The sequence below is a fragment of the Polypterus senegalus genome, chromosome 17 (genome assembly GCF_016835505.1).
Source record: "Polypterus senegalus isolate Bchr_013 chromosome 17, ASM1683550v1, whole genome shotgun sequence".
In the NCBI taxonomy this organism is placed as follows: Eukaryota; Metazoa; Chordata; class Cladistia; order Polypteriformes; family Polypteridae; genus Polypterus; species Polypterus senegalus.
This window is the reverse complement of record NC_053170.1, coordinates 8626688-8648102: the sequence shown is the minus strand read 5'-3', so window position 1 is coordinate 8648102 and position 21415 is coordinate 8626688. Positions and strand designations below refer to the sequence as shown.

The 21415-nt window shown below is 41.9% G+C and overlaps 1 protein-coding gene across 8 annotated transcripts in view; it reads left to right on the top strand.

Annotated features, from left to right (window-relative positions):
* Positions 1-21415, top strand: part of LOC120517328 (protein TANC2) — a 434594-nt gene that overhangs the window by 342082 nt on the left and 71097 nt on the right. For all 8 annotated transcript variants that reach the window (XM_039739552.1, XM_039739550.1, XM_039739549.1 and 5 more), the window contains one exon: positions 12711-12859. In XM_039739552.1, the coding sequence (XP_039595486.1) occupies positions 12711-12859 (149 nt within the window). The remainder of the gene's footprint in view (positions 1-12710; positions 12860-21415) is intronic.

The following is a 21415-nucleotide window of genomic DNA, read 5'->3' as shown; positions in this document are numbered from 1 at the left end:
CCCCAGCAATTCAGTCATAGCTCTCTTAAAGGAGACCATTGGAGTTTTTCATGTCAAGCTATTTCTTCAAACATGGTATATATGCATTTGCCATGCAAAATTGTGTTCCAAAGTCCAGCATTTTCTATATATTTTAAAAATATCTTGCCAACACTGGTAATTTACAATGGAGGCAACGGGCACAAACCCACTGGAAAATAAAGGCCTACAAACTTACCGAATGTGTCCTCTTCAAGTTTCGATAAAAGAAAAATGACTTCCATGTTTCTGATACATGTATGTGACCAAAAATAAAAAAGGATCTGAAAATAATAATTTTATCACATATTCCTCTTAAGATGATCTCAACTGGTCAAGTTGTTTGTGTGGTGTCGTAGATTAAGCTGGAGAAAAAAATAATAATAATAAAAAAAAACAAAGTCAACAGCAGCGATACTTGATCAATTCTGGACAGTGTTAAAGCATGTGGAAAACGTCTATGGGAGAAAAAAATTAAATCTCACATAATTCGTGTTGCATAATCCACGTGTCCGGTATACATTTGTATGGTCAAAATTTGCAACGTGTGCATTTTTTTCCCTAAAGTTTTATTATTAAAGTGTCATAATTGAACGTAATCACAGAGGACGTTATTTCCCCCAATGCTGTGTGTTTGAATTGAAGATCTGTCTCTAAACCTAACCAATCAATCAAGATTACTCGGTAGCGTTAATATATAATGGATCAGTACGCACATAAAGCTCTAATTAAAGGCAGAAAGAGCTGGCAAGTGAACTTAACAGATCACAGTATAACAGAACATTTCTTCCAAAGTTGCTTTATAAGCCAAAAACGTTAACAGTAATACGTCTAAAAGGTTGTGTGTTTAAAGCTAAAGTTTTTAAGACAGGGGTGTGCATTCTGTGTAGTGTGTCAGCATTAGTTTATGGAGCAGGAACGTGGTGTCATTACTATCAAAGTGAAGAAAAGGAATTGTAATAATCATCTTGTCTCTTTACATTTATTTGAATTAAAGATGGTGTATCAGTACAGCTCAATCAGAGAGATGAGTAACTTGCTCTTCAAAATGAAAAAGAAAACGCCAACCCCACCTAACAAAGAGCGAAATGCCAATAGAGCGATGAGTGGCCATCACAAAACTCGATTGTGTAGAATAAACGACCTCTACAGTAAACCCGTTGTGCATTAGAGTTGTACTCGCGAGTTCTTTCCAAATTTTAAAAATAAAGGGAGTGTTATTTTTTTTTTTATTCCGTTTTGAGATAATAAAGCATATTACTTTCCCACTGAGTTACAGAAGGCGGATTAGGATTCTTTCATAATTTTATGTGCAAGTCGTGTGGTGCAGTAAATTACAACAAAGTTTTGACAACGCACTTTTATGCCTCCTGGTATTGCTCCAGATCCTGCTGTTAAGGCATTCAAAGTGATTTTCGATGCAAGGCTATCAGAGATACAGTCAAGAATTGTTTTATTTAAATGCTTCACAAATCATGTGACCTAGCGATGCCAATGCATGGTGACAATCCGACGCGTTTACAGGCAGGCACTCACATGTTTGGGTTGTAAGGTGAATAAGTCTATTAGGGCAGGAATTCACGTTTCCACGTGCAGGTAATCATGTGGACTTCTCCTTTGTCAAAACGCTCTAATGTCATTCTACTTCTTCTTCTTCTTCTTCTTTCGGCTGCTCCCGTTAGAGGTTTCCACAGCAGATCATCTGTCCGCATATAGATTTGACAAAATTTTACACCAAATGCCCTTCCTGACGTAACCCTCCCCATTTATCCGGGCTTGGGACCAGCACGAAGAAACACACTGGTTTGTGCATCCTCTGTGGCTGGGTTGCTCCAGTGTCATTAAACTTTCAAAAAAATAAACGAGTTAAATATCATCATCGGCCACCGTGAATCTGAAACTAAGCATGCCGTCTGGGATCATTTTCTTTGTGTTTTATAAATATGTTTAGTCAAAGTGAAGATTTATTAAAGTTTTTCTTTAACCGGATTTCACTCGGCAAACTTTTTTCAGCTTGGGTGTGCGGTTGAGCCCTGCAGAGGAGCGGCGTACTACACCCAGTGCTGCAGGAATAGTAATAACACAGGTAATCAGACTTCGGTAAGATAGGCTTTGTGTTAGGCTACTCGTTACTTCAAAAAATAATAAGAATATGCAATGTTAATGTGTTACCCTACTGCTCTCCAGATCATGTTTCTGAGCTGTCACCGTACTCATCAACATAAACTTAGCGATTTCTTAACTATGAAGTCCGATTATTTCGCCTAGGAGAAGGAATAATGCGATCGCCTGAACCTTCACCTCTGCAGATGTATTTTGTGGACGCTTCTACCCGTGGCTGTTGAAAGCGTGCGTGAAGCAAATTTGTGTGCAGGCTGATGGGGGACAACATCCTTAACAGTAACCCATGGCCACGTAATAGAGTTATTCACCGAGAAAACTATTTCTGATAATCGGGTTTCTCAGACGCCAATAATCCGATTTCTCTAAACAGAATTAGGGTTTACATGGCATTTTCGAAATCAGGTTTCTGTGCGTAATCAGTTATATTGAAGCACATGTAAACACACGCACTGCTCATGATCCTGCTATCCTGGGCATATTTAGGACAGATTTAAATGAGATGTAAGTAATCAATTTAAATACTTTTTGTTGAATTACGGCATGCTGGTTGCATATTGAAGTAAAATGTAATTTATGAGCAGCTTTTCTAAGATTTTAATTGGAAGATCCCTTTCCTACCATTCACTAAGGTCAGAAAAGGATAAATATTATTTGTTTTAACTCATCTTGAAGATGTTGCCTGGATCTTCATCCAGACTGCTAGTATTGCCTCAGGAATAGAAACTGAGCAGATTGTTTTAAACAATGTTTCTAATTTCAATATAAAAGAACTTTGTGTCTGGAAATTTTTAATTTGTTCAAAGAATGCTACGGGTCAATTTCTCTATTGATAATGTTTCTGTCACAGTCCCGAGCATCTTACGTAGATTGGGTACGGCGGAGGCTAAGGAAGGCCGAAATAGATGGCAGTGGATAAGCGTGTCCCTTGGTAAAACGTGTCCAACTTTGCTGCAGTATCCTTAATAAAAGGTGAACCACAACATTGCTGGTAAATTGACAACATTTAGTGCCGAATGGATCACAAAGCAAAGCATTTAGAGCTGACGTAGAGCAGTCTAAGCAGGCGCAGATTGGTGGACATTTCCCAGTTTCTGACATTTTATCGTATGAATATTCTGCCCAGTAATGAAAGTTAAAGTTAGGTAGTGCCCTTCTCTAAATCTTTGGTTATGTGGATGTTTTGAAATCCAGGTAAATTAATTTATACTCGAGTCTAACTGCTTAAAGAATCTACTGATGTACAGTATATAACGATGCTTTGGAGGGATATTTGCTTTGACGATATTAATTCTCCCAGCTGAAGTAAGATGGAGGGAGGACCATCTGTTAATGTCTTGTTTGTGTTTAAAGAGATCTTTATTCTTTCCTTGTAATAATTATCCCTGGTGACAAATAAAGTTCTGTCTGTCTATCCATCCATCCATCCCATGGTATTTAAACCATTCTGATACAATCAGCTAAATGTTGTCCAGCCTAGTCTGTCATGCCTGGGTATTCACTGAGAAAAGCACTCTTAAGAAGTTAATGTAATTAAAGAACTAGCGTAGGCGATCCTGCTAATGCTACAGACGAGTGTTTCTTAAGACTTTTTTTTTTTTCTCGCATCCCGATTTTTTTTTTCCTGTGTGTCTTGAAGACCCAGAATCGCCATTGTCAGTCTTCTCGTTCCCTCTTGGAGAATCAGGTCATAAAAAAGCGATGTTGTTTGCTTAAACTACCACAGCGAACCATCGCGGACCGCTTCTCAAACCCTACGTGATCCTTTACCATCGAGTTCACTTCTGAAACACGACTCTGCAGGACCCAAATTCATACACTGTGGTATGGATGACTGTGGGTTTGCCCCAGAGTTAACATTTGGAAAAGAGTTGGTCTTAGATTTGACCATTAAAATAGATGTGCAAGAAAATCGGCCTAGAGAGTGGAAAGCACAACGCTCTTCATTTGCCAAGAGATGTGTATTGGAGTTTTAGCCGAGTAAGGAAGCTTACACTACACTACACTACACTCCAGGTTTTTAAATTGTTTTTTTGTAAGTTTCTGTCATATGCTTAATATTCAGTTGTAGAGGGTCTCAGCGCTCCTTTGCTGTTGTCTTTTGCAAACCATAACACCCCCCCAGCAATTCAGTCATAGCTCTCTTAAAGGAGACCATTGGAGTTTTTCATGTCAAGCTATTTCTTCGCAAACATGGTATATATGCATTTGCCATGCAAAATTGTGTTCCAAAGTCCAGCATTTTCTATATATTTTAAAAATATCTTGCCAACACTGGTAATTTACAATGGAGGCAACGGGGCACGAAACGCCACTGGAAAATAAAGGCCTACAAACTTACCGAATGTGTCCTCTTCAAGTTTCGATAAAAGAAAAATGACTTCCATGTTTCTGATACATGTATGTGACCAAAAATAAAAAAGGATCTGAAAATAATAATTTTATCACATATTCCTCTTAAGATGATCTCAACTGGTCAAGTTGTTTGTGTGGTGTGCGTGCCACGCTGGTAGGCATTCTGGTATGGAAATAAATTACAAGATGCACGGGATCCCAGGCAGTTATTTTGTATTTTGTGTTTTTGCACCTTAACCAGATGGTAGTATTCTTCTTTGTGGATTTCCTGTAAAAGGCCACTGACAAGTGAACTGACAAGATAGGCAAATCTGATCTGAACAGAAACCTGGCATTGAGCACAGAGGCTTGTAATGTGGACACAACGTAGCGACCCACGTATGAAGTCCTATCATTAAAAGGCACTTCTGTGCAATCCAGTTAGGGATACCAAGTTTTGGCTGTTTATGATGATATGACATAGAGGGAGGAAAGTGGGGGACCAAAGTCAAGAAAGGTGAAAGAGTTGACACACCAGAGTGGACGTGAAAGGCAGCCGTTACACAATAAATCAGGCACTTTCTAAGTTCTTACTTAGATAGATAGATATGTGAAAGGCACTATATAATAGATAGATAGGTAAGGCACTATATAATAGATAGATAGATTGATAGGTAAGGCACTACATAATAGATAGCTAGGTAAGGCACTACATGATAGATAGATAAGATAAGATTAAAAGGTATTTTGAGACCTTAAGGTCAAGTGTCCATTCATTTGTAGACTAATCTGTGATCCGAGTGTGAGAGCGAGCTGTAGTTGATTCCTTTTTTTGTTAAAAGTGCTTTTTAAAATCCTGTGAACGTATTAAAAAAATAAATGAGTGATGTAATAACGAAGGGCCATGAAATGTTCAATAATTGGTTTAGTGAGACCTGCGGTCTGCATGGTTTAAATGTGTTCCCTCAGAACAAATTGCAAGCTGTTCGCCTTTCACCTTCTGTTGCTTTACTGCCGCCTTCTGTTTTCTTGACGCTTATCACATCTGCATTTCTTTTTCGGCTGCACACCTGATGAATATTACACGGCTGAAACATTACTTTTCTAACCTTTGTCCTCCTAACTTTTATGTCTGACAGTATTTCATGTACCCGTGTAGTTTTATTCTTGTAGCCACTAGGAGCTTAATGCTGCATGCTGTTACTGAAGAGGTGAGTGGAGGCGGCCAAGTCCTTTTTACGAGTCTCTCTGCTGCCAGGTTTTCAGTCAGTTTGAACCCGTCATTCATTCTCTTTGATCTTTCCTCCTTTCATTCCTGCGATCTCTGGGGTACACTCCATGCTCAGAATTTAACTCTTTTGATGGAGTTTTTCATCAGTTTTTCGTCAAATGTATCTGCTTACTAAAACCTGACATGAACATTTATGGTAAACAGCGTCGCCTTTCCTTCTCTGCTGGTTTCTTTAGATATGACTATTCCGTATCTGATTTGCTTGCCGGTTGTATTCATCACATTTCCCCAAGAGTCTTCCAGTGATTTTAGTTGACGACCTTTCCAGCGGCCATTGTGCAGACCTGCGTGTGCAGCAGCTGTTTTGCTGAGATCCCACCTGGACGTCAGCTGTCACTGAGCTTCACTTCTCAGGCCAGACGTTTGTGGCTCTTAAGCTGGCATCACACTACAGGTGGTATAAAATTTTTTTGTAAGTTTCTGTCATATGCTTAATATGCATAATGTCCAGAAAATCAGAATGAGTTGCAGAGTGTCAGAGCGCTCCTTTGCTGACGTCTCTTGCAAACCGTAATACCCCCAGCAATTCAGTCATAGCTCTCTTAAAGAAGACCTTTGGAGTTTTTGCAAAATTGTGTTCCAAAGTCCAGCATTTTCTATAAATAAAAAAAAAATATCTTGCCCTCACTGGTACTTTACAGTGGAGGCAACGGGGCACGAAGCAACACCGGAAAAATAAAAGCCTAAAAACTTACCGAATACGTTCTCTTAGAGTTTCGATAAAAGAAGTTTCTGACCAAAGAGAAAAAGGATCTAGAAATAGCCGCTTTATCGCATATTCCTGGTACTTGATTTCTCGAGGTAGGGATAAGTGAGTTCTCACATAAATACGAACGTAAATCAAAACAAACCCAACCATGTGGCCATAAACAGTTTACTGTGATTTTGTCTTTCGAGAGGAGACCGCGCCTTAGGGGTGGTGAAAGCTTATTGCAAAAGATGCCAAGTGCTGAGCTATGAGGCACAGCTGGCTGAGGTTGTTATTATAAGAGAATGAAATGTTTTAAAGCAGTAATTCGAAGGACCTTCTCCATCTTCTTTAGTCTTTAGCGAACAGCTAGACGAGGGTGACCATTATGCTGCTGTGGGTGCTGCTGGGTCCCGGATTTCTTTCACGATGCGTTTCCACTCCTGTCAGTTGAGTGCGATGTGCGATTTTTGAGGTTAGCTTTGATTTTTCTTTTTCGGTGCTGCCTCCTGCACCTTCCACTGTGATGGTCGTCACCACCATAGCAGCCTGGGTGGAAGTCTGCTGTCAGCCCTCCTGCATCCGTGTCCGAACCATTGCAGTCTGCGTCTCTGAGTTTCTTCTTCGATTGTGGGCTGCTGCTCACATCGCATTTGTGTAGTGTCATTTCAAATGCAGTCTGGGAGCGAGACACTCAGCATTTGACATCAGCACTGGGTTTGTAAAACTCTGAAGTTTATTGATTTCGAAACTGAACCATCGTTGAAGTCTCAGATCCATGGAGCAGAACGGTCAGGATGATCTTGATGGATATGTTTTTCTTTGACCACAAGCACCATTTGAGGGATGTGGTGGGGCCAATCCAGTTGGTGAATTTGGTGGTGCATGCCACTTTTCACTCCTGGACCAGTGATCCATGGTACTTCAATTGTTTGACCTGAATGCCATTGAGGTGAACACTGGCCATAGAGTCATTGGTTGTCAGGACTTTGGTCTCCTCCCCAATGATCTTCATGCCGTAGGACTGAGTGACATGGTCGATATTGTAAAGGATATCAGTGGCCTCTTGTGTTGATTTCGGTGAAGGACCTAAGGCATCCATTGGTTTGCTAGTAACTGGCACAACAGTGCGGTGGTGTCAGAGATGTGAATGCCAGCCCAGTCACTGTCTTTGTGCAGTTTGTACCTTCTCCTCCTATCACATTCATGAGATGTTCATGTCAGGTTGGCATCTCTTTATTGGTCCTTTATGGGACCTTTAAGCAAAAGAAGTTAAAGAGGAGACCTGACTGAAGTGTTTAAAATGATGAAGGGAGTTAGTGCAGTGGATCGAGACGGTGACTTTAAAATGAGTTCATCAAGAACACGGAGACACAGTTGGAAACTTGTGAAGGGGAAATTTCACACAAACATTAGGAAGTTCTTCTTTACACAGAAAACCACAAACACATGAAATAAGTGACCTGCTGAATAATTCATTGGTTGAAAGTCCTCACTTTTTGGTGCGTCACAGAGAGGATGTGCAACATTGTTCATAATGGCACTCAGTTGTGTCTTCATTCTCTGCTCCACTATTACCTCAGGTCAGTCCAGGGGGTTGTCCCATAATTGAGACTGCCCTGTTAATCGGTTTTGTTGATTTTGTGGGCTCCTCTTAAAGTGACGTTACTGACTCAGCACACCACTCTGGCCATCATACAGTGGTTGGAGATGTAAAGGATGTCACTAGTAGGGTTGAATCAGTACCAAAATGTTGACTTTGGTATCGATGCCAGCTTTCAGACCTCAGTACCGATGCCAAAGCAAACAGAACATAAGAAATTCAACAAACAAGAGGAGCCCATTCATTCCATCAGACCCGTTTGTTTCCATATTCTTCTTGAAGGTAGTGAAGGCTTCTGCTTCATCTCCATGTCTTGATGGTTTGTTCCAGAGTCCCACAACTCTTTGTGTAAAGGAGAGCTTCCTGGGTTCAATTTTAAATTCACTTCCTCCAAATAACAAATAACTCACTCCAGCCTACCCGGTGCCTCCCTGCCTTGCCGAACACCATTGAACGTGGTGTCCCTTGTGGGGTCTCCAGTGCTTCAAAGAGTAGCAGGGAGGGAATGGTAGGGTCCCCCCGTGGAGTCTTCAGCACGTCCAGAAGAATGATGTTCTGATCACCAGGTCTTTTAAATCTACCGTTTACTTTCAAACTACCAAACCGCTGGTACTGCACCACTTTAAAAATGGGGTTTCAGTACTGGTGTGCGCACACCCCTCGTCACCAGCCACAGTAAACAAGGGGCAGTTCAGTGGTGCTGGGGTGCTGTGTGCTCAGCAGAAGACTTGATTGGGTGGAACAACTCGCCAACCTTCAGTGCAGTGGGAAATTCAGAAGGGGAACTGCAGAGTGTGCCGGCGCAATGAGGAGACTGGAGTGAGACGCGGGCCCTCCATCATTTGCTTTTGGTACCGTTTTGGCACAGGTACTGAGCTCTGAAAGGTAGTATTGAAACTGAACTCTAAATTTTAGTCCCGATCCTACCCATGTTCACGGTGGTTTGGTGTATAGCAGCAGATTGTATTCCCCACAGAAAGATGCTTTCTAAAAGTCATAACATTTCCACTTCCTTTCTGCAGATTCAGTTAATTGACATTAACAATTCAGTTCACTTCACCCAATGACACTCTCACTACGCAAACAGAGACTAAATCTACCAATGTCATTTATAAGTTCTTCTCAGATGAAAAGGAGATTATAAATGCACCGTGGTCGAGTGCAATTTTGTGCCAGGTAAATTTTGACTCCCACCACTTCCTTCATTCAAAGCTATTCAGGGTCACATTGAATCCCACTTAAAATCCTGCACCACCTGACAATGGATGGGATGGGATGGGAGAAGACTTGTTAATGCAGGCAAGGTTTCCATGGCAACCATCTAGGGTGGTTTTTTGAATAGTTAGTGTAGAGGAGTCTGGGCAGCTTGAACCAAAAAGGTGTGTGTTTGTTTATTTAGATGTGCACTTTTTGATTTGTACACCTCTTTGTAATTTATATATATATATATATATATATATATATATATATATATATATATATATATATATATATATATATATATATATATATATGTGTGTGTGTGTGTGTGTGTGTGTGTGTGTGTATATATATAATATATACGCATCAAATATACAGTATATATACACACACACATCATTTTTCTATTTTTCCCTTGTGGGAAACTCCTTCCCCGTTCCCCACAAGTATAACACAGTCCCAGCACAAGCACAGCACAATACCATAAGGCTCTTCCTTCTCTTTATCTTGTCCTCCTTCACTCCTCCTCCTCCCGACTCTGGCTTTTTGAGTAGTGGCTGCTGGCTCCTTTACATGCTCTGCTTGATTACAGCACTTCCGGGAATGGCAGAAGAACTGCCCATAAGAATTCAGCAGCTCCTGCTGCAGCACCCCCTGGCAGCGCCTGTGGATCCCAACAGGGCTGCATCACACTCCAACTACCATGAGGCCCTGTGGGAGTCCGAGGCACCGCTTGCAACCCAGGGGTTGCCGTCAAACGTCCTGGGGGAGGTAACACTGTGGCCACGCTTGCTCCCAGCGTGTTAGCACCGAGAAACGATGAAGTCAAACAAATTAACTTGAAGATTGTCGATCGGTTACACGGTAGTGACATGTAAAATTTTAACAGGTGATAAGAAAGGTAATGTAGTGCATCTTCTTCGGATAACATTAGACCCCAAAGGAGATCAGATGCCTGTCGAGTGTTGTCCTTCTCCTCTCCCAACTCCAACACGCCAGTACTTCAGGAGGGACTTCAGAGTCAGGCCTAACCCTCTTAATTGTGTGAAGTTATTTCTTAGCAGCTTCCCCTGGTGGCATCCAAGTACCCCAGCAGGGCTGCGAATCAGGGCTAGAGTTCAGATGTTGTCCTGTGGGTATACAACTGGGAGCTCCACTAGATGAATACTGCCAACCAAAGTGTTGGGGAAATGTATTTAGTCCCATGAGGCAGCCTCCTTTTCTCCATCCGTTCTCATGGCCTCCTGGCCAAGAAAGACGGCAACAGCCAAACTAGCTGTGACATCCGACCGTTCATTTCTTTCTATTATAATGGCATCCCAGCTGTATAATGAAAATAAATCAAACCAGCAATGATGTTTTTACAAAGATAAGGTTGACGTCTCTTCAGATGGGAGTCTGACCTTGAAGTGACTCAACTGCTGGTCATATGAGTTCCAGGCGGCTCCAGTAAGGGCAGACAATGGAATTGACATCAGAGGTGGAATGGCCATCAATCTGCCATTCTGCTCAGGGAGGAAGAGAGAAGCCATTAGAACACAGCACCAGCGCCTGGTTCGGCGGTTAACTGTCATCACCAGAGCCCTTAAGCTGCCACCCAAGAGCACATGCGTGACTATATAATATATGTTATGTGTGTGTGTAATCTCTTGGTATTCTTCACTCACTGATTTTGTTGATTAAGTAAAGATATAGAACAGATGAGATTATTCTTGGTCCTCAACAATATGCTCTCGTATTGCTGAAATGCACATTTCCCTTTACAGCTCTTGTCCTTTTAGCAGAGCTCTGGCACTGTGTGGTATCCATAAGTAAATCTAAGTGTGCAGTTTAAAATATCCCACAGCCCTCGGCCAACTGTGTGCCGCCGGTCATGAGAACACAAAGCAGCCGCTCTGACAAAGGTGGGCCGACTTGAGTGAGTGAGTGAGTGAGTGAGTGAGTGAGTGAGACCTGCTGCCAGGGTGATTTTGATTTTTCCGTGACAAGTGGCTAGTGGAGTGCCCTCTTTCTCTCATAGACACGTCTACAGATGACATTGACGAAAACATGTTTTTTTTTTTTTGTCTATTTTTTTTTTTAGTGGCTTTAAGTTATCACAGAAATCTTTTATTTACAGATGAGTAGAAGATTAGCACAAATAGCCCCGCAAGAGTCTTTCACAAAGTTTATGCTCTTCAGACGGACAACTTGACTGTTTCCCCCTGGAATTTGTCATTTCATAGACATACCCATGTCACTTGACACCATAGTTTTAATTTTGTTCGTCTGCTGAAAGTGAACTTGATTTTGGTTTTGTTGCTGACTGAGATTGTAACTCTACATACTAACTTCCCCTTTCAGAAGCGAGGTGCTTAATCAATAAATGATGTTTCCAGTTTCTCATTTCATTTGTTTTCAGGCCTGTTGCTCCACACATCCCCGTACAGCATCACCTCGTATGTGCACAGATGTTAACAAATGGGTGTTGGTCCTTTGCGGTGTTGTCTGCTGTAGCTCCATGATGTCATCTTTCCACTATGATGCTAAAAGGCCTCTTTACAAAATAAAACAACAATTAAAGTAGTCTACAGGTTCTACTGGCCCCCATATCTAAAGCAGATGATAAGTTACACAACCTCTAGTCATCGGGAATATAAGACTTGCCAGACTAAGGTGCTGATCCCATCACTGGACTGTGTCAGTTTCCAGGACTGGAAATCGGCGGCCATGTCACATTTAGGAACTGCATGTCGACATTCCAACACAGTCAAACTCTCCCTTTTTTGTGGCCACCAATAATAATGGTGTCCTCGCTCTATGAAGGCAGTTGATTCATGGAGGCTATGACTCATGATGGCTGTCAACCAACCAGTCCCTGCCCTTTTTGTGTTTTCCATTCTGTTGTGGGACATAAAACACGAGAGATCAGACAGACAAGCTCTTCTTCTGCTTGTGAGGTCCAGCACTCCCGCATTCGTTGTTCTTCATCACTGCTTTATATGAATTATACTTCCCGATGGGCATTCATTGGTTGTCGGCTCTCATGCACACACCCAAAGCTGTGCCTACAACTAAAGACAAAATCGGACACCTTTTTGATTTTGTTGGAGCGAGATGTAGACTAGTTGTAGTGAGTCGCTTGGTGTGTCAGACTACACGGCTGGCCTTCACAGGAGCGAAGATTATGTCAATGAAGACAAAAACAAATTGCTCAGAGTCATGTAATGTGGCGTTGCTTTGAGGAAGTGAGCTGCAAAGAATAAGGCTGTTGGTTTATTCCCCACCACTGGTGGCTCATGTGATTCTGAACTTCGTTTGGTCCATTTTTATAGTTTTGGAAGCAGTTGTCTTATGCATTTGTGATCTTTAAGATACTTTGTAATCAATCTGATTAATTTACTGAGTAGCTAATGGTGATGCCTGATGTGAAGGTCTGTTTGTAATGGTCTCCCATCTTTCTGTTGCACCTGCAGGCGAATCCAACCAAGAGCTGGGGCCGCCTCCCTCAGTTGATGAGGCCGCAAATACGCTGATGACACGCTTGGGCTTCTTGCTGGGAGAGAAAGTGAGTGAGGTGCAGACGGCTACCCAGTACAGCATGGAGGCTCAGGATGAGAATCAGGTACGTGCTAGGGGGACATTTTGCATTTGATTCATTGGGTCTGTGACTCATGATGGCTGTCAACCAACTTGCCAACCAACATCTTAATGCCTCACCGTTTAATTTAAAAAAAGCAGGTAAGTGGGCACAGAAATGACACATCCAAGGTCTATTTTTATTTTGTTTAAAATGTCGTCGTCTTGTTCTATTTTTTTTTAATTGGTACTGCAAATAGAAGTCTGAAAAGTAAATCACCATTATTGAATTCCTTCTCTTGCTGAAGCTTCGTTTCATGTCTCCAGCCAGAAGTTTGTGGAACTGCAGCCTTCCATTCCAGTCCACTGTCAGTACAGCTTCATGATCCTGGGCCCTGAGCCTTGTCCACACACACACACAGTAGCTCAGTTGTTTTCTCCTTTTGCTCATCAGCTGGAACCCTCTGGTAAATTTCACATTTCCATCCATTGCGCCAGTTTGCATTTGGGAGAAATCAGGGGAGGAGGAACACAAAATACTGTGTAGCTGAATTCTGGGCGCATGAAGTCTGCCACCCTTGCTCCTTTAAACTCTGAGTTGGGTGACCTGATTGGTGAATTCACTGGCTGGGCCTGTAGATACGCCAATCACGTTGCTCTACTTGAATTATGGATGAAACCCGATTCTTTTTGTGTCCCTCGAACAACCCTCTTTATTTGTGAGGTGAAACTTCAAGCAGCGGTTAAATAATAATGATAATAAGTTACATTTATATAGCACCTTTAACAATTCCAAGTTTGCTTTACAAAAAAAAAATAAAATCGAACGTGACCTCCTCTGGACTTTCTCGTAAACTCGGTTAGGTGTATGGATATTTGAGGAGTAAACCGCAAGAGGATTATATTTTTATATTATATGCATTAAAAAACCATCAACAACAAATCAACTCAAATCTCTATATATAAAAAATCCTATCTATCTGTCCGCTTTTCACGAGAGAACTTCTCCTTCAGATCAGGTCAGTCAGTCAGATAGTCATTGTCCAACCCGCTATATCCTAACACAGGAGCCAATCCCAGCCAGTACAGGGTGCAAGGCAGGAACAAATCCCGGGGCAGGGCGCCAGCCCACTGCAGGGCACACACACACACTAGGGATAAATCAGGATCGCCAGTGCAGCTAACCTGCATGCATGTCTTTGGACTGTGGGAGGAAACTGAAGCACCTGGAGGAGAACATGAAAACTCCATGCAAGGCAGCAGCGCTACCACTGTGCCACCGTGCCGCCCTAGATCAGGTCTTTTTTCTATAATTTGCTTGAACATTCTGGTTGATATTGCGACTTCTCTCAGTACTGATTTATTTGCGCAAATCTGAGAGAGATGCAGCAGACCGAGGGGAAGTGGGCAGGGCCCTCCTCACTTACTTGCCAGCCTCTGAGCGCGTACCTTACCTCCGCTTAGCTAGCAAACGAGAGAACTACTTAACAGATTTGGATTGGGTTTTTTTTTCTATAATTTGCTTGAACGTTGCAGTTGATTTTGCAACTTTTTTTATCGCACTAACTATCATCCTTCGCGCCAATCCGAGAGAGCGGCTATGGGTCTAGGGGAGGGGGAAGTGTGCCGTCGGGACTGGGGAGCTGGGCAGGGCCAACCTGACTCACTCGTCAGCCTCCTTTCGAGTCGGTCTACCTCTTACGACATTTTGAAGCGTACCTTGCCTCTGCTTAGCTAACGATACCTATTTGTTTATTGATTTTTAAAGTTTGTCCTGTTTCACTACTACGCAGGCTGAGCCGCGGGTGACAGCTAGTTAATAATATATTGAACAATTGTTATAAAAGTAAAGTTGAATAAATCAGACTCCGCAACTACATGAGTAAAAGGTAAAGTACCACTTCCAGTTAGCGGAAATAGCCCAAAAGTTGATAGAAATCTACGTTTTGTACCTAATATGTATATAATATTATGTGAATTTCCCCTTGGGATTAATAAAGTATCTATCTATCTATCTATCTATCTATCTATCTAGTACTTGTATGCAAAATTTGGTTACACTAAGTAAAAGCGTACTCAAGTTATCGTGTTTATACACATACACACACAAACACACACACACAGACCTAATTCCAGAAATGTATTTTCAGACTCGGGGAGGTCTAAAACGTTGAGATTCATCAAAAGGTCGAATTTTTAAACGATTAGAGTACTTTCTCTGTACTTCATATATGCGAAAATTAAAGAAACAGACTAAGCAGTGGATAAAAAAGAGAACTGTTCATTAAAGAGAAACATGTTTTATGTCAGATTGAAAAGTAGTGAGGGAAGAACAGTCACCGAGAGATCAGGGTTGAGAATTTCAAAGTTTAGGAGCCGTGGCCCTGAAGGACCTGCCGCCTCCCATGGTGGGACAGCAAGTAGATTACGGCTTGAAGAGCCGAGAGAGTGAGAAGGGGATTAAGAGATCAAGAGTTCAGCAAGGTAAAGAGGAGCAAGATTATGGAGGACACTGAAAGTGAGAAGAAAGACTCTGAACCTGTTAGTGGACTGAAATGGTAACCAGTGAGGGTGATGGGAACAGAACACTTTGCAGAGGTGAGAACTCAAGAGTTCTGAATATACGGCAGCTTTTGTAAAGACTGTGCAGGGAGGCCAATGAAAAGACAATTACAGTAATCAGTGTGAGACGTGATCAGAGCATGAACTAAAGTTGGTGCGTCATTGAGAAATGAGCAAAGATGAGCAACCCTAACCCTAAAGAAATCCCTAAAGTGAACCAGTTTTCTTTCCTGCAGTCACCACCATCTTTTAAAAGTGAGCAGTCTGAATGACAGCAGATGTGTATAATTCCATTTTGAAACCACAAATGGATGACCATTTTAGCTGTCATGTAAATGATATTAATTCCAGAGTTTCCATTAGGATGGATAGCATCTCGCTGCACTCTTGGCATTATAGACAGATAGATAGTCATCCTGTGTCTAGGATGGGCAAAAGCAGAAGGAAAGACTCATGGATGGCCGCTGGGCTTTAAACTTTGTTACTGCAGGCCTTGCCATTCTCACTTGGGTTTATCCTTGTTGTATGGCACAAGCAAAGTGTGGCCATTAATGACATGGGCTGTTGTTGGAAATAAAATGTGAAGACGTCACACAATCTTTGTCTGAACCACTGGGAACCTTACTTAGGTGCATCTTAGGGCCGGAGCAGAATCTACAAATGACCGTCTTTGACTTAAGTGAATTACAGAAATGCAGTCAGGATTGCTAAGCTGAAGGTCTGGGTGTCACAACTGGGCTACTATCATATTGGGAAGGTTAAGAGAATGTCAGGTTATATAGCGCCTTGACATGTGCACTACAAGTCACAGGAGGTTCTGCTCAAGCTTTATAACACACTGGTGAGGCCTCATCTGGAGTCCTGTGTACAGTTTGGGTCTCCAGGCTACAAAAAGGACATCACAGCACAAGAGAAGGTCCAGAGAAGAGTGACAAGGCTGACTCCACGGCTACACGAGATGAGTGATGAGGGAAGATTAAAAGAGCTGAGCCTTAAGGAGATTAAGAGGAGACCTAAATGAAGTGTTTAAAATGATGAAGGGAATTAGTGCAGTGGATCGAGACGGTGACTTTAAAATGAGTTCATCAAGAATATGGAGACAAAGTTGGAAACTTGTTCAGGTGAAACTTCACACAAACATTAGGAAGTTTTACTTCACACTGAGAACCACAGTGTGGTGGACAGTAGGACTATTGGGTCCTTCAAAACTCGAATCGATGTTATTTTAGAACAATTAGGTGGAGAAGACTGGCAACCTTGGTTGAGCTGAATGGCCTGTTCTCGTCCAAGTTGTTTTAATATTCTCAAAAAGTAATGTGAATCCTTAGTACCAGCATTTTTAGATAAAATCTTTCTTACCTGCTGCAGGTTACCATTATTATGCAGTCCCAAGTTGAACCTCATTCAGTCGGCTCCTCTGCTTTTCCAGTCTTTATTTGAGATCTTGTGTTGAGGTCCCAGTATGCCCAGTCCGAGGAGAAGATACCACCTCAAGGGTGAACTTGAATTCAGACACCTGTTGATTACTTCTGAAGCAGTTAGTCATCTTCTTAGTGCCTTTACTGAAGGGGCAGAAGTAATAAAATGGAGTGTTTGTCAAAAATATCAACAATAACATTTTTTAAATGATTTAATTTCTCATTTTGCATGGTATCAATTCTACAGTCAACATTACAAATGCACTTTGGGTTCATTCTGGCGTTTGACTACTGAGCCTTCATAGGCTACCAATGGGCATGGCTGGAGTAGCATCCCCGTTTCTTAAACATGAATCATTATAAGTCTGTAGACATTTAACGTAGAGATGTGATGTTTGTTGGTTTTCTTAAGGTAAAATGTTTTTTGTACTTGGTTAAATATTTAGTTCATTAAGAAGGGGTCTGCATCTATTTTTACGTTTCATTCTGCACTGGGGCAGCACGCTTTAGCACTTGGGCTTTGTCACTCCCTTGACTTTTAAACCCTTTCTGTGAAGTATGTTGCCGTAGCAAGTTACTTTCTTTTATTTTATTAGTGCAATTTTAAAATACCAAGTTTACTATGTAATGTAAGGTAAGGCGCTATAACTTGTCAGTGCTCAGTGGCATGAACAGTGGTCCTGGTCATCCAAGTAACTAAAGTGAAGGTTGATTTGGCTGACTGTGGTGGCCGCTTCACGTTAATGCAGCAGTGTGGCGTATTCCTTTACATCCTTTCAGTTGTACCACAAAAAGCGCTGCTCAGCACAGCAATGATTGTGACTTGAAGATTCATTTATTTGTTTTTACTTTGATGGACCTGTTTTGTTGCAGTTTACTCATACTGGTGGAGAAATCGGCTCAAACTTCAAATGTGCCTTTATAAGATTGTGACTGTAGGTTGTTGTGAATTGTAGTTTTGGGATGGGCTGTAATGTGCATTTAGGAAATGTACTGTAGTTAATTATTCCTGTGCTTAAATGACTCGCATTTCTATTATTGATTTTCATCAGTGTAACAACAACAACGTTTATTTCTATAGCACATTTTCATACAAAAAGTAGCTCAAAGTGCTTTAAACACTGAAGAAAAGAAAAATAAAAGACAAAATCAGAAATTAAAATAAGACAACGTTAGTTAACATAGAAAAGCGGTAAGGTCCGATGGCCAGGGTGGACAGAAAAAACAGAAAAAAACTCCAGATGGCTGGAGAAAAAAAATAAAATCTGCAGGGGTGTCAGGCCACGGGACCGGTCAGTCCCCTCTGGGCATTCAACCTAACAAAAATGAAATAGTCCTCTTTGTAGTTAGGGTTCTCACGGAGTCACTTGATGATGATGGTCATACAGACTTCTGGCTTTTAATCCATCCATCATTGTTGGAACTTTCTTTAAACACTTTGCCTATTGAGTTTCTTTATGTATTGTTTTGGATATCAAAAATGAATTTCAAAGGTTTTCTTAGTATCGAATCAAAGTTTGAAATTTTGGTATTGTGACAACCCTAATAGAATGCATTAGCATATTTAGTATATAATGTGTTGCTGGTAGGTGATGAGCAAACCCTGCTGAATTTGATTTTCCTCGATTTTGACAATATTGCAGAAGTGCTTGGGAACTTGGCTGAACTTGGTGAAATGCATTGAAGTCAATGGGGAAGGAGGTTTTTGGGTGGATTATAATGGTGCAGTGATCTTCTAAGGACCCCTGAATGGGCAGGGAGGTGTCTGCCAACGATACTGGACTGATTATTGTGGCTAAAAATGTGAATTCAGCTTGTGAAGCAGCAGTGCGAGCCCCTGAAGTATTACATTTTAACGGCACAATTAAGTCTTAATCCCCAGATTCGATAGCAGACACTCACCTCTCTCAAGCCAAAAATCCAGTTTTTCCTTTTGCTCACTCAGTGTAGCTGCTACTAAACAAGCACAACACTAAAGCATGTGGGTTCTTCACTATTTCATGTTTGCTTCAACTGCATGGCACTCTGGGCAATATTATTAAAGGGGTAGGCTCACATACTACATACAGGTCACATACAGGTCCATACAAAACGACACTACCTTTAGGGCACGGACACACGTACAGTTTCCTTCTGCTTGCACATCTTGCGTTTAAACGTAGTCGCACGTTTTTTAGCCCAGTACTAACATCAGCTTTACATACTGTAAGCTGTGGGCTCTCCCATCCAACATTGGCTGCTACAGCTCTGTGATGTCATACTGGCCTCACAAAGCATCACAGGGTGCTGGGGAAAAAAGCCAGCAGTGTGGCAAATTATCAGGAAAATATTCTGCGAACAAGGTCACCAGCTAGCACCAAACGGCATATTTGCTGCAAAAACGCTTTGGCAGATTTTACCAATCAACACTAGTTATGACAAATGTGTTCTCAAGATTTTTCAGGTATGGCGAACACAGGTTTTGAGGTAAGGTAGCCACACTCCATAATCATAGTGCTGGAGAGTGGTAACATTTTAAGTAACGTCTTCAAGGTAGAATTTCACAGTACTCTGTTCATGTGACAGTAAGGACCTTATAAACAAGGCTATAATGAAGAGGACCGAGGTCTCCGTGAACCACAAGGATGTTAGTTGGAGCGCCACTTCTCCCAGTGATTTAACTGAGCTTCTCAGGCACTAGTTTTCCCTGTTCGACATTTGCCACATGTACAGTGCATCCGGAAAGTATTCACAGCACATCACTTTTTCCACATTGTTATGTTACAGCCTTATTCCAAAATGGATTAAATTAATTTTTTTCCTCAGAATTCTACACACAACACCCCATAATGACAACGTGAAAAAGTTTACTTGAGGTTTTTGCAAATTTATTAAAAATAAAAAAACTGAGAAATCACATGTACATACAGTAAGTATTTACAGCCTGTGCTCAATACTTTGTCGAGGCACCTTTGGCAGCAATTCCAGCCTCAAGTCTTTTTGAATATGATGCCACAAGCTTGGCACACCTATCCTTGGCCAGTTTCGCCCATTCCTCTTTGCAGCACCTCTCAAGCTCCATCAGGTTGGATGGGAAGCGGTCCATGCTTCACTGTAGGGATGGTATTGGCCTGGTGATGAGTGGTGCCTGGTTTCCTCCAAACGTGACGCCTGGCATTCACACCAAAGAGTTCAATCTTTGTCTCATCAGACCAGAGAATTTTGTTTCTCATGGTCTGAGAGTCCTTCAGGTGCCTTTGAAAACTCCAGGCTGGCTGCCATGTGCCTTTTACTAAGGAGTGGCTTCCGTCTGGCCTCTACCATACAGGCCTGATTGGTGGATTGCTGCAGAGATGGTTGTCCTTCTGGAAGGTTCTCCTCTCTCCACAGAGGACCTCTGGAGCTCTGACAGAGTGACCATCAGGTTCTTGGTCACCTCCCTGACTAAGGCCCTTCTCCCCCGATCGCTCAGTTTAGATGGCCGGCCAGCTCTAGGAAGAGTCCTGGTGGTTTCGAACTTCTTCCACTTACGGATGATGGAGGCCACTGTGCTCATTGGGACCTTCAAAGCAGCAGAACTTTTTCTGTAACCTTCCCCAGATTTGTGCCTCGAGACAATCCTGTCTTGGAGGTCTACAGACAACTCCTTTGACTTCATGCTTGGTTTGTGCTCTGACATGAACTGTCAACTGTGGGACCTTCTATAGACAGGTGTGTGCCTTTCCAAATCATGTCACATCAACTGAATTTACCACAGGTGGACTCCAATTAAGCTGCAGAAACATCTCAAGGATGATCAGGGGAAACAGGATGCACCTGAGCTCAATTTGGAGCTTCATGGCAAAGGCTGTGAATACTTATGTACATGTGCTTTCTCAATTTTTTTATTTTTAATAAATTAGCAAAAATCTCAAGTAAACATTTTTCATGTCATTATGGGGTGTTGTGTGTAGAAGTCTGAGGAAAAAAATGAATTTAATCCATTTTGGAATAAGGCTGTATGTAACATAAGACATTGTGGAAAAAGTGATGTGCTGTGAATACTTTCCGGATGCTCTGTATATTTGCTATTTTTCATAAACATTAGAACAATCTGGTCGAGAACAGGCCATTCAACCCAACAAAGCTCGCCAGTCCCGTCCACTTAATTCTAAGTTGAGTTTTGAAAGTCCCTAAAGTCTTACTGTTCACCACACTACTTGGTCTCTTATTCCAAGTGTCTATCGTTCTTTGTGTCAAGAAAAGCTTCCTAATGTTTGTGTGAAGTTTCCCCTTAACAAGTTTCCAACTGTGTCCCCGTGTTCTTGATGAACTCATTTTAAAGTCACTGTCTCAATCCACTGCACTAATTCCCTTCATCATTTTAAACACTTCAGTCAGGTCTCCTCTTCATCTCCTTAAGGCTCAGCTCCTTTCATTTTTCCTCATAATTCAACCCCTGTAGTCCCTGAATCAGCCTCGTCGCTCTTCTCTGGACCTTCTCTTGTGCTGTTATGTCCTTTTTGTAGCCTGGAGACCCAAACTGCCCACAGAACTCCAGATGAGGCCTCACCAGTGTGTTATAAAGCTCGAGCAGAACCTCCTGTGACTCGTGAAAGCCCACACCTAATGCTGCACTGGGTAAAATGGCCAGCAGAGGTAGC